Raw genomic sequence first — 14,566 nt, 5'->3', positions numbered from 1 at the left:
GCTAAAGAAAACAGTATTAAAATCAAAAGAGAAGCAACTGTTTGGGAAAACATATTTGCCAATGATACCTCAGACAAAGGTTTAATCTCCAAAATATATAAAGAACTCACACAATTCCATTATAAGAAGACAAGCAACCCAATTGAAAAATGGGCAAAGTACTTGAACAGACACTACACCAAGGAGGACATACAGAGGATCCAGAAACACATGAAAAGATGCTCAATATTACTAGCTATCAGAGAGATACAAATTAAAACCACAATGAGATACCACTTTACACCAGTCAGAATGGCTATCATAAATAAAGCAACAAATAACACGTGCTGGAGAGGTTGTGGGGAAAAGGGGACCCTAGTTCAATGTTGGTGGGATTGCAGACTGGTACAACCATTATGGAAAACAGTATGGAATTTTCTAAGAAAACTAAAAATGGATCTACCTTTTGACCCAGCAATTCCACTGCTGGGATTATATCCTAAGAACCCTAAAACACCAATCCAAAAGAACCTATGCACCCCAATATTCATAGCAGCACAATTTACAATAGGCAAGTGCTGGAAGCAACCTGGGTGCCCATCAGTAAATGAATGGATCCAAAAACTATGGTACATATACACAATGGAATTCTATGCAGCAGAAAGAAAGAAAGAGCTACTACCCTTTGCAACATCATGGATGGAACTGGAAGGCATTATGCTGAGTGAAATAAGCCAGGCGGTGAAAGACAAATACCATATGGTCTCACCTTTAACAGGAAGCTAAACAACCAAACAAGCAAGCAAAATATAACCAAACACACTGAAATACAGAACAGGCTGACAGGAACCAGAAGGGAGAGGGGAGGGAATTTCAGGGGAAAAGGGGAAGGGTTTACAGGAACAAGTATAAAGGACACATGGACAACAACTAAGGGGGGTGGAAATAAGAGGGAGGTGGGGAGCACTGAGGGGGTGGGCTGGGATGGGAGTAAAAGACAGAAAACTGTACTTGAACAATAATTAAAATAAAACAAATAAAAAAATATTCCAAAAAAAGAATAACCCAATTTAACTCTATGACTTTAGAACTTAAATGATACTATGTCCAACACCTCTTTCTTTGCCACCAGGGCATTTTTCTAATTATAAATCAAACTACCTTTCTGAGAAATTTTATGCTGATTCAGGCAAGCAAACTAATTTGAAGGGTGCCTTGCTTTCTCATCTGCCACCCTTATTCCCTGGGGCAGTCTCTGGCTGGCCAAATTCAAGCCGTGTAAACCTAAAACCCATCCAACCACTTCACCTTACCAGAGATTCAGAGAAGTAGTGCATTAAGTACTTCCGTCTTATATGAAGACTTTATATGGGGAGAAAGCATATTTGTTGCCAAGGATTATTTGTACCTTCAAAGCCCAAGTGACTGAGTGCTTAGGCAAATAGATCTTAAGTGGTACTAATGTCACTTCCAGGCATACAGATCAAAAAACACTCAGAACGGCACACTGTGTACCAATCACTCACTCCAAGATCGGGCACCTGTTACAACACAAAGGCAAGGATGCATCTTCACTCATTGAAATAGAGCTTAGTGTACATTGTGGACACTGCACAGGCCCTTCCCATACACTATTTCATTTAACTCTGCAAGAACGATCCCTTTTCTTCCATGGGAAAAAAAAATCACCCAGATTCAAAAAGATTAACCAATGTCCTAAAGAAACACAGCTACTCTAAGCCAGAGTTGGATCTTAAATGCACGTCTCACTCCAAAGGAAGTGCCTCAAATTCTAACAGATACACTGAGTGTGTTACCCGATATTTGTGTTCAAGCATTCAGTTATGTGTGGAGAACTAGGCAGTTACTTTACTCAACATGAAGGCATTTTTCAGAGGGCATGAAACTTTGACCAATCAGTGGTAAACAGATAGGAAGAAGGTTTTGGTTCCAAACAGAGATGAATTTTCTGGTAATCAGAGCTACCCAACCATACGGTCAGCACAGACCCCAACAAGATTAACTTGTTGAAAAGTCACTTATTGTGGAGACTGCAAAGAACGCTAGATGAAAGGAACATAAGGGTCCTTCCTACACCAAGAGCCATCAATTTTCTCTCCCATGACAGGAGCATCTGTAAGGTTACATACCCAGAGGTTTTGTATATTCATTTGATTATCTTCATTTCTTGTTAGTACCCCTTTGGAAAGGAGAAAAGTTGGAGTATGATGGGAGAGAGAAATAAAAGAGCCTAAGGAGATAGAGAAAGGTAAGAAAATTTACCTAGAGACTGAATCCATAAAACTTCTTCTCTGGAAATTGTCTAAATTAATAAACAGTTGTGAAACCTTTTTTTTTCTTTTGCTGCTAAAGTAAACTTTTTAGAAAGGTTGGAAAAGGAAGGGAAAAACAGCTGGTGGCAGAGAGAATAAAGGGAGACTTACAGAATGAGAGCCCCACTCGCCGCCGTCGGTGAGCTTGACCCACTTGTCGGCGGTGGTGTCCATCTCCTGGCACTGATCGTTCTGAATCTGCGGGGCCAACAGAACGGCTGGTGAATGACGGCTGTATTGACTGTGTACTCTGCACAGGACAGGCTGCAGGAGCTTCTTTCAATACCTACATTAACCAATGCCCATGAGTACCTCTCTACAAGAAAGTACATCATGGCCTCCAAAGTCTAAGTGACAACTGCATATGAGGGAGAGGTTGTAGGTAAACCATTGTCATTATTTTTACAAAAAGGCTAGCTCACTGAAAAGTAAGGAGGGGGCTGGATAAGGGAAAGAAGGAACAAGTAGTTAATACTGAAAATCCACTTACAGAGAAAAAGTAGTTATAAAAATCTTACCAAACTGTTTTAAAAGCTTGCATTCACCATGCAGACCCAATGGTATAAAAACTAAGTTTATTTTTTACAATGTTTGGGGCAGTAAAATCTTAAGTTGATAAATAAAGGGTTTTTGTTTGTTCATTTCCATTCCCAACTACTGAGTCCAAATGTACGGGTCTGTGACTGCAGCCAAAGCCCCAAATTCCTATCTGAGGGTAAACACCAATCATCTGCCACACCAAGTCAAAAGGCTACCGCTAATAGGTTTAGCACCAAACACTGTGCTCTCCAAAAAATGCTTCCAAAATGCCTGAGGTTGGAGACCCTACTCTTCCAGGTCTACAAAGAAGATGGGAACATCGAAGGTTAGGCCATCTTTAGAATGATATTGCACAATAGTCAGCAACAAAGTAGGGTTAAAATAGGTTCTCTTCACCTATGCTACTTCCACCCAAATGGCTATTCCTTTCTTTCTAAATCATTTTGCTACTTCATTCATCCTCTTGACCACTTTACAGACAGCTGAACATGAACATGTTCTCCAACTGAGAAATTTCCGAAAGACTTACTAACTAGAAAATAGACCCTTTACCAGGCAAATACCAAAGAATTTCCATTACTGAGGATATTGGCTTTAATTGAATTTAACTATTTTATTTATATTATAAGCCTCATGGCTATTTTCATCTAAGTGTTAAGCCATTTTAAAACAGATATGGACCCAGCATAGACCTTTGGAGGTCAGTGTTTGGATAAGCTGACCTCAGCCAACATCAGACATCATGTGTCATCATAACCTTCTTTCTCCCCGCATTCTAGAAACCTGAGCTCTGTTACTCATTCTCAAAGTGACTAGCAATGGTGTAACTTCAGTCCAGTCACTCACTCTTTCTAGGTTTCAGTCTCACCATTTAATAAGGGGGGAGGGGGGAGCAGAGCTGAATAAAAGTCCCACACCATCCTAAGATTAAACACTTTATTGTTTTAAATTATGTAATGTCCACAGGAATGACTGCATCTTTTGGTCCTCAATGTCTTTCCCTTAACCCTTGGCAAGGTGAGCATGAGCTCCTGTCCCTCTGAATCAAAAAATCACAACCTATGAAGCTGAAATACCAGTAAAAGAAGGAACGGGAACTTACCATACGTTTTCAGTCTATAACCAGAAGAACAAGGGCATTATTGCAAGATAGTCATGAAACTCCATGCCCCTAGAGCACCTTTACTGACACCTCTCAAAGCCCTCGCCGGACAGCACAAAACCAACCTCTTACTCAAACAATTATATAGTTACCCTGCTTCTTAACTTTATTTTAGTTTTACTAATATTGCAAAACTGTCCTATCAAATAGGTAACAACTTCACTCTGAGAAGTGTTTTGCAAACAAAATGCAGCTTAAAAAGCACATCCGTTTGAATGTTGCCTAACGTCTTAAACTCATCAAAGGATATGAGAGCTCGGTGGGCTCCTTGAAAGGTCTGGTCACACAATCCACCTTACAAAAGTGAATGCTGAGGGCTGAGAAGTTAACTTAGTTGCTCAATAACCCACAGCTGACACGGGACTAGGGCCAGAATGTCCAGACTTCAAATCTAATGTTCACACTTTCATCAAAAATTTCTCTTCCTCCCAAACTTTTGATTTAGAAACTTCCACTATCGAGACCAATATATATTTGTTTTAGAATTGCTAGAACACTTCCTCCTGAAATCTGTACCACACAAACATTTGACAAGATATTTTGCCAGTTATTTGCACAGCACACACTTTTTTAAATACACAAGGTCTCTCTGAAAATATTTTCTCAAACATTTCAGTCACGGCCACGACAAATATTTGCTACATTAGCTACAGTCTATATAAAATAGTTAAGCAGCTTCAAAGATAACAGCCAATTCTGTTAGACTGCGATTTTATCCTGTATTCTGTAATCCTATCTAATCTCTTCCAGAGACATCAACAGTCCCATCCCGTACTCCTTCAGATGGGGCAAAACTGACAGGATCAGAAACATACATCCACTTCTATCTCTGCAATATTGCCCATGACTACACATAAATAATTCAAACATTTCAAACTGCAGAGAGGAAGAAGAACCACTTTAAACAAAACTAACACTGGCAAAGACACTTTTAACAAAATAGCATCTGTAGTTACAAAAATCACAATTGAAAAGGAATCGTAAGGAAAATGTTTGTCACGTAAAATGTCTACACCAAATGGCTGGCTAATCATTACAACCAACAGTTAAATGAGTGTCACTCTATAAGGCAAGGGCTCAGAGGTAAAGAGGCATGATTCACCAGGAAATAAAATATTGTAGAAAAAAGTAAAGTTTCCTTTTAGTATCAAAAGTGTCAGTTAACAAACACACACAAAACTGAGGAGGCATAAAGTGTGATGGAAACAACGGACTAAGGCAAATTTTACATAAATGTCCCATAAAAAGTAAACTTCAGAATATAAAAGGCCTTACAAAGAACTCAAAGAAGATGTTGTTGTCGACGTACTGGTACTCAAAGAAGACGTAACCTGACTTCTTAAGGTGCACAGCGTAGATCAGAGACACGGTGCAGTCATCACGGTTTGACTCTATGTAATTCCCACGAGGGATCCAAGAAGAACTGCGGAAACAAAACCGAGAGGCATTTTACAACAGCATTTGGGAACCTCTTCTGTTTACAAGTTATGTAACTCAGATACAAAAGTAGTTCCATCAGCACCGCACAGCAGGGAAGACCAGAGAAGCTTTCCTCAAACTCCAAGGCCAACACCATTATGGGAAAAAATTAATTTCCGTATAACACATGACTTCCTAAATCTTGGGAAGATCAATTTGCTATGAAACTGCTATTTTTCACCAAAATTTTGATCACTAAAGAGACAAACACTAATTCTACTAGTCTTAGGTGCAACTGTTTTCTCAAATAACATCTGAAATTTTATGTATTAACACATACACGGCAGTAGGGGGAAAGAGGCTCATTGATACGAGAGAAGAAATTATTCTAGAAAAAGCCCATTTAAAATGAACCTAAATAGATAGAGAGCAGGATGACAGCTAAGGGGAGGAGGAAGGTAGGGGGTGGAAGGATTGAACAAAAAAGAAAAAGGACTCATGGACATGGACAACAGTGTGGTGATTGGGGTAGGGGAGTATAAGGGGACTAAACGATAATGGAAAAATTACAATTAAAGAAAAGAAAAACCTAGATAAAATATAGATCACAGTTTTGTAGCATTTAAAGTCTTGAATTTTTATCTAAAAAACAAGATGAAAAATTAAGAAAATACACTGGTGAACAAATTTGGATTGTAAACCTAACCATAAGTTAATGCTTAGAATCAACCTAATAATGAGTTATGTGTCAAATTTGGGGGCAAAAAAAAAATTCCAACCAAACTGTATGATAATACAACTTAACATATTCTCTTCAGATGTAACTTTCGACCTAGATAATAAAAGTGAGATTTTTGGCAGATTCTTTCCTTTTTTTCTACCAGAAAAGTAATCTAAATAAGAGACTGAGACTTCCACATCCCAACCTGACTGACTGCTACTGGATTTGCCCTTTCTCTTTGACTGTCTACTAAACTGAACAAAATGCATGAGCCATTTTCAGGCACTGACAGCAAAAAAAAAAAAAAAAAAGTGTTGTTCCTCAGGACACTTCCCAAACCGTGACACCAGGAGACGGCACCCAAGCAAAGCACAGGGGTCTCACTGAGCTGAAGAGCAGAAATGAGTGCTTGGGGCAGCTGAAAACACTGGAATTGACAGGCAGGAGAATCAGAGAACACCACAGCTCTGGAAGTCCGTAGAGTTTTTCTATAGGTGCTGGGCTTGGGGCTGGAGTGAGTATGGAGGCCTAGCAGCCACTGCAAAGCTGAGGCATCATCAGAAAGATCACTTGAATGGGAGTCATTGGAGCTCAAATCCAGCCAGGGAGGAAAAAAGCTGATAACCTACTAGACACTTAAAATTCCAGAATTGCCACACCTTATAAAGGCCACACTCTGGAGCAAGTGTCAGCAAACTTTTTCATGAAGGGCTGGAGAGTAAATACTTTTGGCATGCAATCTGTCCCTCACAATACTTAACTCTGCCATGAGAGTTCCAAAGCAGCCATAGACAATACATAGATGATAGGTGCCTCTGTGTTCCAACACAACTTAATTTGCAAAAACAGGGGGAGGGCTCACCAACCTAGTTTTGCCAACTCTGGCCCTAGAGTAAAGGTCATAACCTAGAACTAAGCGTGAAACCGATACAGAGCCACCTTAAGAAAATAATAAAATCAGACCTGATGAGACAAAGGTGCTCTTCCAGTAACCAAACTGCCTGCCAGAACAAAATTCATCACCCTTTAAGTGAAAAAAAAAAAACAATCTACTTTCCCTACATCTTAGTATTTTCATTCTTAACGCCCAGGATCAAATAAAATTTATTAGACCAGCAAAGGAATGAGAGAATCTGACCCTTAATTAAGGAAAAAGACATTCCAAAGAAACAGACAAGTAATTAAGACAGCTCTTACAAATATAGTCAACATTCAATAGAAGATAAATGCAGTGAGTAAATCCTATGTCCAAAAAAATTCTTCAAAAATGAGGCCAAACTAAAAATAAATAAAGACTTTAGGTAAATAAAAGCTGATAGAATTTTTGAGCAGCAAATTCATAAAAAAATAATAAAGGGAATTTTATAAGCTGAGAAAATAATACTAGTTGAACATCCAATCTATATAAAATGAGGGGAAAAGGGGAAGGAGGCAGGGAACATATCTATTAGCACAGCTAAATAAGTTCCAGCATCCTTAGCTCAGGGAAAAAATGTTTGACTTCCTTGTCAGAAGGTAGTCAGAGGCCTAAAGCTTAATAACACGACCCTGGAAAAGGAAATGTTATGGAGTCAATGTAAGGGAATAGAAAGGATTACAGACCAAAGATAAATATTTTGTTTTGTTTTTTCCAAAATACTTTCTCATTCCTCCATCATCGTCATAAGCAAAGATAATAATCTATTAGAGATAGAAATTAAGTAAATGAGCTTTCCATTTCATATATTCAACCCACACTCTGTTAAAGAAAATAATCAAGTGCCTAAATGAAGGCTACACATTCTTCCTTTCAAAAGTGAAAGGAAAAAAATTGAAATTATCCATTAAAAATCAGAGAAGGGTTTGTAGATACACCATTGGCTTAAGTGTAGTTATACATATATTATTAGAAAATTAATTTGTTTTTATAATAGCTTTATCACATTTTTGCTTATGGTATCTACTATGTCCTGAGAACAATTATTTTAACTTCATCGAAGTTAAGCTACATTATTTGTAATGACCGTCCAAAAAATACGATTCTTCATCATTCGTTTCTCTATAATCCTAATCAGTACCAAGATTATCCTTAGCTTCGTTTTAGAAAAGAGCAACTACACCCTTCTCAACTGTTCATCGAGATCCACAGGTTCCTTTGGGCTCTTACTTGGTACAGCCGTCTGGCCTGGTGTCAGAAGGGCCAACCACGGTGTCCATGAATGTTGCAACGTTGGAAAATCCTGCCGGCAGTTCATCCCATTCATCAAACTTGATGCCACTGCCCAAGGAGTAGGTGCCTTCACCACACTTACTGCACACCTGGTTCTTCATCTCCAGATACTCTCCAGAAGCACAGGAGAAAGCTGGGAGACAGCAGAATGTACAACCCATCAGTCACCAGACTCCCCGTCAATTTCCTCCCGTCCACACTTCATCAGAATTCTTTTTATAAAACTCTGTTCATGTCACAACCTCATTAAAGCTTTCCAGAGTCTCCCTTACCACTACTTGCACTTCAGAACCTGGCCCCAATCTGTTTACCAACCTCCTCCCTGGCCCCAGCCTCTTACAAGCATAACAAAATTCATATCATTACCAAAATATTTCATCCTCTTTCTTATTGCTGTGCTCTTTCTCCAGAGATGCTGACCAACCCACTTACTCTATTTGAAAAACTCTCATTCCTAACTCAAAAATGACCCTCTTTATAACAGACCTCCCTGCCCCAAACAACCAGGCAGTTGGTTTTGCCTCCCTCTGTGTCCCTACAATACTCTTTTCATTATACACCCATTAAAGCAACATATGTGTGTGTGTGTATGGTATGTATGTATGTATATATGGAGAGAGAGGCATAGACATAGATATAGAAAGGAATACCACTTATCAGTTAATGTGAATCTTTGAGCTTCCATAAAACAAGGATCATTATTTTTGGATTCGTAATTGTAGCTGTCAAGTACTGAGTTCAAATAAAAGGTAGATGCAATAAGTAAACAAGTATCTCCACTATGGAACCATGAGCCATTTTTTTTTCAATACTTACCACTCCAACCTAGTCATTTCCAGAACCCACATCTTATTACTCATGTCAGGTTTGCTAATTCTGAGAACTGTGCCCAGAAATCATGGACAATGTGACAAGTGGTTGACAAAGTTGCAGAAAAGAAGGCGGTGCTGCCGCTCAGTTATTCCTCATTCAATAAATGCAAGTCTATGTCCCCTGAGTGCGAGGCCCTGCGCTCAGCATGGTATTACTGACTCAATCACAGCAAAGGGCTTCTAATCCTTTAATCAGGATATTATAGAAACAAGAACAAAATAAAACCTTCAAATTATCCGGTGAAGAAAAACAAATCTCCCACCAGAGAACAAAGCAGCAAAGCAGCAAAGCCTCACATTTAGGTTGATTCTCCTTTTAGAATACATTTGGAAATTTACCAAAAAAAATAAAAACATGCTAATTGTGAAAAACTAAAAAAAAAAGAGCTAAAACCCACACTCATCTACTTAACCACTAAATAAATACAATAAGATTTTTTTCCAGAAAAGCTTAAGATGCTATACAAAGAACTTCTAATTTTGAGATCAGCATCCCAAAATTAAAAAAATATCAGAAAATAAGGAAAGGTCAGGCACAGAATATTGCATGCCTGTGAGATTGAGTGAGTTACTTCACTTCTTCAGGCCTCAGTTCTTACCTCTGAAAAATGAGATAATCATAGTATTGCCTCATACAGCTACACTGAGAAAATAAAATATAAAGTAGTTAGCATAGTGCCTAGCATTTAATAAATGCTCACCACATGGAATTATTATCACTACCAGTCCTAGCAACAGAGAAGCACAGTTATGATTTTTTTTTATTTTACTTTCTACAGTTTGTAGGTCTTCTAGTAAACTGATATGAACCAAGAGCTAACGTTACACTGAATCAAGGATCTGTACACTACAGCTCACAAGCCACATCCAGCCACCTGCCTAAGTTTGTAAAGGAGCTTTTACTGAAACACAGTCATAACCATTCATTTACATACTCATTTTGTACCATAATGACAGAGTCAAAGAGCTGTGACAGAGAACATACCACCTGCTAAGCTGAAAATATTTACTCTCTGATACAGTTATCTTGAAAGGACAGTTCACTGTCCAAAAATTGAACTTTTAATAACAAGTACTATTTTATGACAAGTTGTTACAGGGGACTCTAGAAGCTAAAAAGGAGAAGATTGTGTTTGTGTTATTTCAGGGTTCCTGGCCCTGTTGAAATAATTATGAATATCCCCAACTCTTTCAGGGGTGTTTCCTTGTCTAAAACCAGAAAGAAAACTAAGAAAGTTGAAAGTGAGGTACTGAGTATTTATTACAGTCAATCCTTTCCATCTACAGTAGTTGTATAAAGCTATGAACACCAATGAATCCCAAACCACTGCTCCCAGGGAAAACAGAGGGTTCGGCTCCTGCAAACCTCTGTCAATATCTTTATTAATAGATTAATACATAATCTTGTTTTATGTGTGTTTCAGTTTAAAAACATCTTATTTAATATACTGTTGATTCATTAACATTGAATTTCTGGCCGAGAGCACCACAACTCATACTTGAATAAAGCTTATTTAACACATCGATTTTCTCCACAGGGTGCAGCCCAACCTTCTTGTACTGAAATCACTAGCCAGCACTTGAGTACTATTGTAAACAGTAAAATCACCAATTAAAAGCACAGAAATGCAAAAATCATGGTATTAACTGGACAGTGAGAAGGACCCTTATTAACAATACAAGGAATGAAATAAGAAGGCAGAATGTCACCTTGTTCAACCTCAGCTGGTACCAGTCAGGTGACTCAAATTTTTACTGCTCTACACAAATCTACAAATAACTGTGGAATTGTGTATTGATGTGGGGGTTACAAATAGAATGTATAAAGTAGGTGAATTTACAAATATGGAATCCATGAGTGATGCAGACTGATGTATTCATAATGGACTTGTGCAGGAGGAAATACTATGCCCATTGACCAAATGAAAAAACTGAGAAACAGTACATTTAAATAACCTGTTTAGAAATGTACCCAGTTGACAAGTGGCAAAGCTGATATTTCAACTTAGCTCTGTCTGATTCTAAAGCTGGTGTCCCAAGAAAATTCAGTTCAAACAATTATTACAATCAACGCAAAAGGGCTAGAAAATTCCAAATGAATTCATTATTGTATTTCACACTATTCTTCATTTCCTGTCTTGAACTGCTAAACAATGTTCACATGTGTCATAAAGCAATAACCACTCCTGACACCCAGATTTCTTGTGGAGTGTTTAATACATCATGCCCAAAACACATATTTGTGAAATACTTTAGCAAGGTACTAACTTCTGTAACTCTCAATGCCCTTACCTGTAAAATACTATCTATTTCCAAGTGTTGTTTTGAGAATAAATGAAATGTTCTACATAAAGCATTTAGCAACGGGTCCAGCATAAAGTACAAAACAAATGTTAGCCATGATTTTGAATAACACCATTCAGGGGCCTGGGACAATGAGAATTCTGCCACTGGATTGAGTATTTCATCTCTCAGAACAATTACGTAGTTAAAGTTAGTCAAGTGAGTCTAGGGACTATCATAATACAGGGAACTGAAGGTTGTGGAGTGTCTTTTATTTTAATTATTTAATATTCCTCAGTCTTTTTTTCCATCTGGACTTCAGCCCTACAGCCACATGCCAAAGGAACCCAAGAGCCACACATTCTCGTTAAACAAAACTCACTCCCTGAGATTATGTCAGCATCTCACTGTTGACCTCTCTAGGCAATCACCAATAAGGACTAGCTTTTCCTTTTCTGATACCTTCTATCTGAGCTATCTACACTGTCTACTTCAACACTGCTTTCTTGGTCCTCAGTTTTTAGTTGGATTTTAAAAGCTTTGTAATCTTTGAGACTGCACTCTTTTCATTCAAATGAGTTTAGAATACAACATAGGACCCTTTCAACAAAAGTAGAATGACGATCAACTATTATAAATGGGTGTTGTAACTGTTGTAAATATGAGTTGACTATGTTTAACTTGAACACTTAGCCATTTCTAAAATAAATACTATTTTTCTTCCACAACCTTGAAATCCTAGAGTAACCAAATAGAAGACAAGCAAACTCCAAAGTCCTAATATGAGAAGAGAAAGACCCTATTTTCATAAGGTCACACACTACTTATAGGTTCTTAATCCATGATTTCATAACATTTAACTAATCATCAAACTTCTTCAAGTCTAAATTGTAAGCACAAGAGGTCATGTGCTAAATTCAGTGTTCTTTTTCATGGCTTTATGTCTCTTCTTTTTTTGCCATCTATTTCTGCAATGGTGAATTTAGTAAAGGTTAAAATATGCAGGTATGAAGAATTGGAAATGGAAAAATGCCATTTATAATCATCTGTCACCAACTTGCAAATGGCTAGGATGATCCTCTGTGCCTCCATTCATTCCAATGAGAATTCCACTGCCTCTTCCTCCCTCATAGGACTGCTTACAGTCCAATGAGACACTGTGAAAACTACTCAGAATGTAAAAGTGTGAGGGGAAATCTAAAGCATTAATAGGATCGTATAACCACCCAGCATAGCATACCTAATAATGTTTATTAAACTAAATCATTTATATGCTGATTATCACCTAAAATTTATGCCTAACTATAAAAATATCTGTCTTTACTCTTTCACCTCATGCTTTGAAAGGTGACTGCTATCAATTACATTTATTCATAATTCAACCATTTTCTGTTTAACTCAAGGTTATTACTGAAACATGTTTTCTAAACTGTAAACAGTAACAAAGAGTAATAAAAAGATATTCAATTCATCTGTGTAATGAGAAGATGAATTAGTGACCCTATACAATCTCATTATAGGTAAGTACAGGGATATCACATTATATTACATTAATTTATTCAAAAAATATTTCTGGAGTGCCTAATATTTGCTCGGCAAACAAGGCTATTTTGGTAATAAGAAACAGTCCCTCCTACCACAGATCTTCTATTCTGGTCTAGTCTAGAATTATCTTCCTCAAAATAGACCACATTTACATTTCACTAAGCTACAATTCACTGCAAAATATACCTTATCTTTTAATCTATTAGCCAAATAAAAAATAATTGCATACATTTTTGAGAAAACAATTAATTAAATCAATTCCAGAATTAAGACAAGTCATTAAGTCTTTTCCCCAATTGTTTAGTCTCACTCAAATAAGATAAATAGGATTAAAGCTGCAGGCATTGCTATTATTGGCTACACAGGAATACTCTACGACCATTATTATTCAGTGCCATTAATGGCCATATAAACAGGGAAAATAATGCACAGTGTTTGGGCCTCAAAGCTGATAAATTTTACCTTTATTAATCACTTAGCCAATTCAATTATTATTATCACATAATTAAAACTTCAACTGCCTGTCATGATTTTTCTCACAGAAAAAAAAGATGAAGGTAGGGAATAGCACCTAAGAGACACTGAACATCGTATTGAATCTCATCTCTTCTTCCTCCCTCAGTGCTGGTGATGAGGTGGTCAAGAACACTTGACCATAAGAGTCTTTTTTAAAAAGCTCTTATTTATGAAATTCCTAGAAAAGAAAAAGTGGCTTTTATCTCTCACTTCACAAAAACAAGTGAGACAGACTCCAAAACAGTACTACACTAAAAGACTATTTCTTGCTGAAGTTCTCAATCACATTAAGTACTCTACTAAAATTTACATATTTCACAAGTTATGGAATCTGAGGCATGATTTGGTCATAGCATAATTAAATCATGATATATAATAATACTTTAAACTACCAGAAGGAACAAAAGGAGCTTTTCAGATTAGCTGGTATCAATGCTCCCAGTACAGATCCCAAGGTTCCTCAGCTGTGTGACCTTGTGCAACTTTTCTGCAGTCGCTCCAGGCAAACTCCCCATCTAATAGTCTTCCATGAACCCCCAGTCCAGGACTCTACCTTATAAATAGACATCTGGCAGTACCATGAAACCAGAAGATTTTATTGTGATTAAGCTAGGAAAATCCCACTGTCCTCATCTGAAGTGAAAAAGAACAGCGTTTTTAAAAATTCTTCTTAGATGTCAAAAAACATAAGTTCTAGTTCCATCAGTTCTGCTTAGTCACATGACGTAACATACAAGCTGCCATGTTAACTCTGAAGTAGCAAGATCGAACTGTTAAAACCAAATTCCTAAAGCCCAACCCTATCAATAACAATCTTTAACTTTTCATTAGACTTAGGGATGAAGTTGTAGGCTACAGAGATATAAAGTTTAAGATCAGATGTGTGAAGTTCTTTGCCAGAGAAGGGAGAAAAATAATTTCATCTCTCATTTTATAAAAATGAAATCAAGGCAGGAGACATACAAAAAGGTACATTAACACAATAAA

At 37.4% G+C, this 14,566-nt stretch overlaps 1 protein-coding gene across 1 annotated transcript in view; it reads right to left on the bottom strand.

Moving 5' to 3' along the window:
• The window catches only part of ELAPOR2 (endosome-lysosome associated apoptosis and autophagy regulator family member 2), a 186,556-nt gene that overhangs the window by 77,442 nt on the left and 94,548 nt on the right, over window positions 1–14,566 (bottom strand). Inside the window, exons 3-5 of the mRNA XM_037066138.1 lie at window positions 8,301–8,496; window positions 5,290–5,437; window positions 2,424–2,510 (exon numbers count right to left, since the gene is read on the bottom strand). Coding sequence (XP_036922033.1) covers window positions 2,424–2,510; window positions 5,290–5,437; window positions 8,301–8,496 — 431 coding nt within the window. The remainder of the gene's footprint in view (window positions 1–2,423; window positions 2,511–5,289; window positions 5,438–8,300; window positions 8,497–14,566) is intronic.

This window comes from Sturnira hondurensis, unplaced genomic scaffold (genome assembly GCF_014824575.4).
Source record: "Sturnira hondurensis isolate 20B ecotype Veracruz unplaced genomic scaffold, ASM1482457v3 Scaffold0016462, whole genome shotgun sequence".
NCBI lineage: Eukaryota > Metazoa > Chordata > Mammalia > Chiroptera > Phyllostomidae > Sturnira > Sturnira hondurensis.
This window is presented reverse-complemented; position numbering and strand designations above follow the sequence as displayed.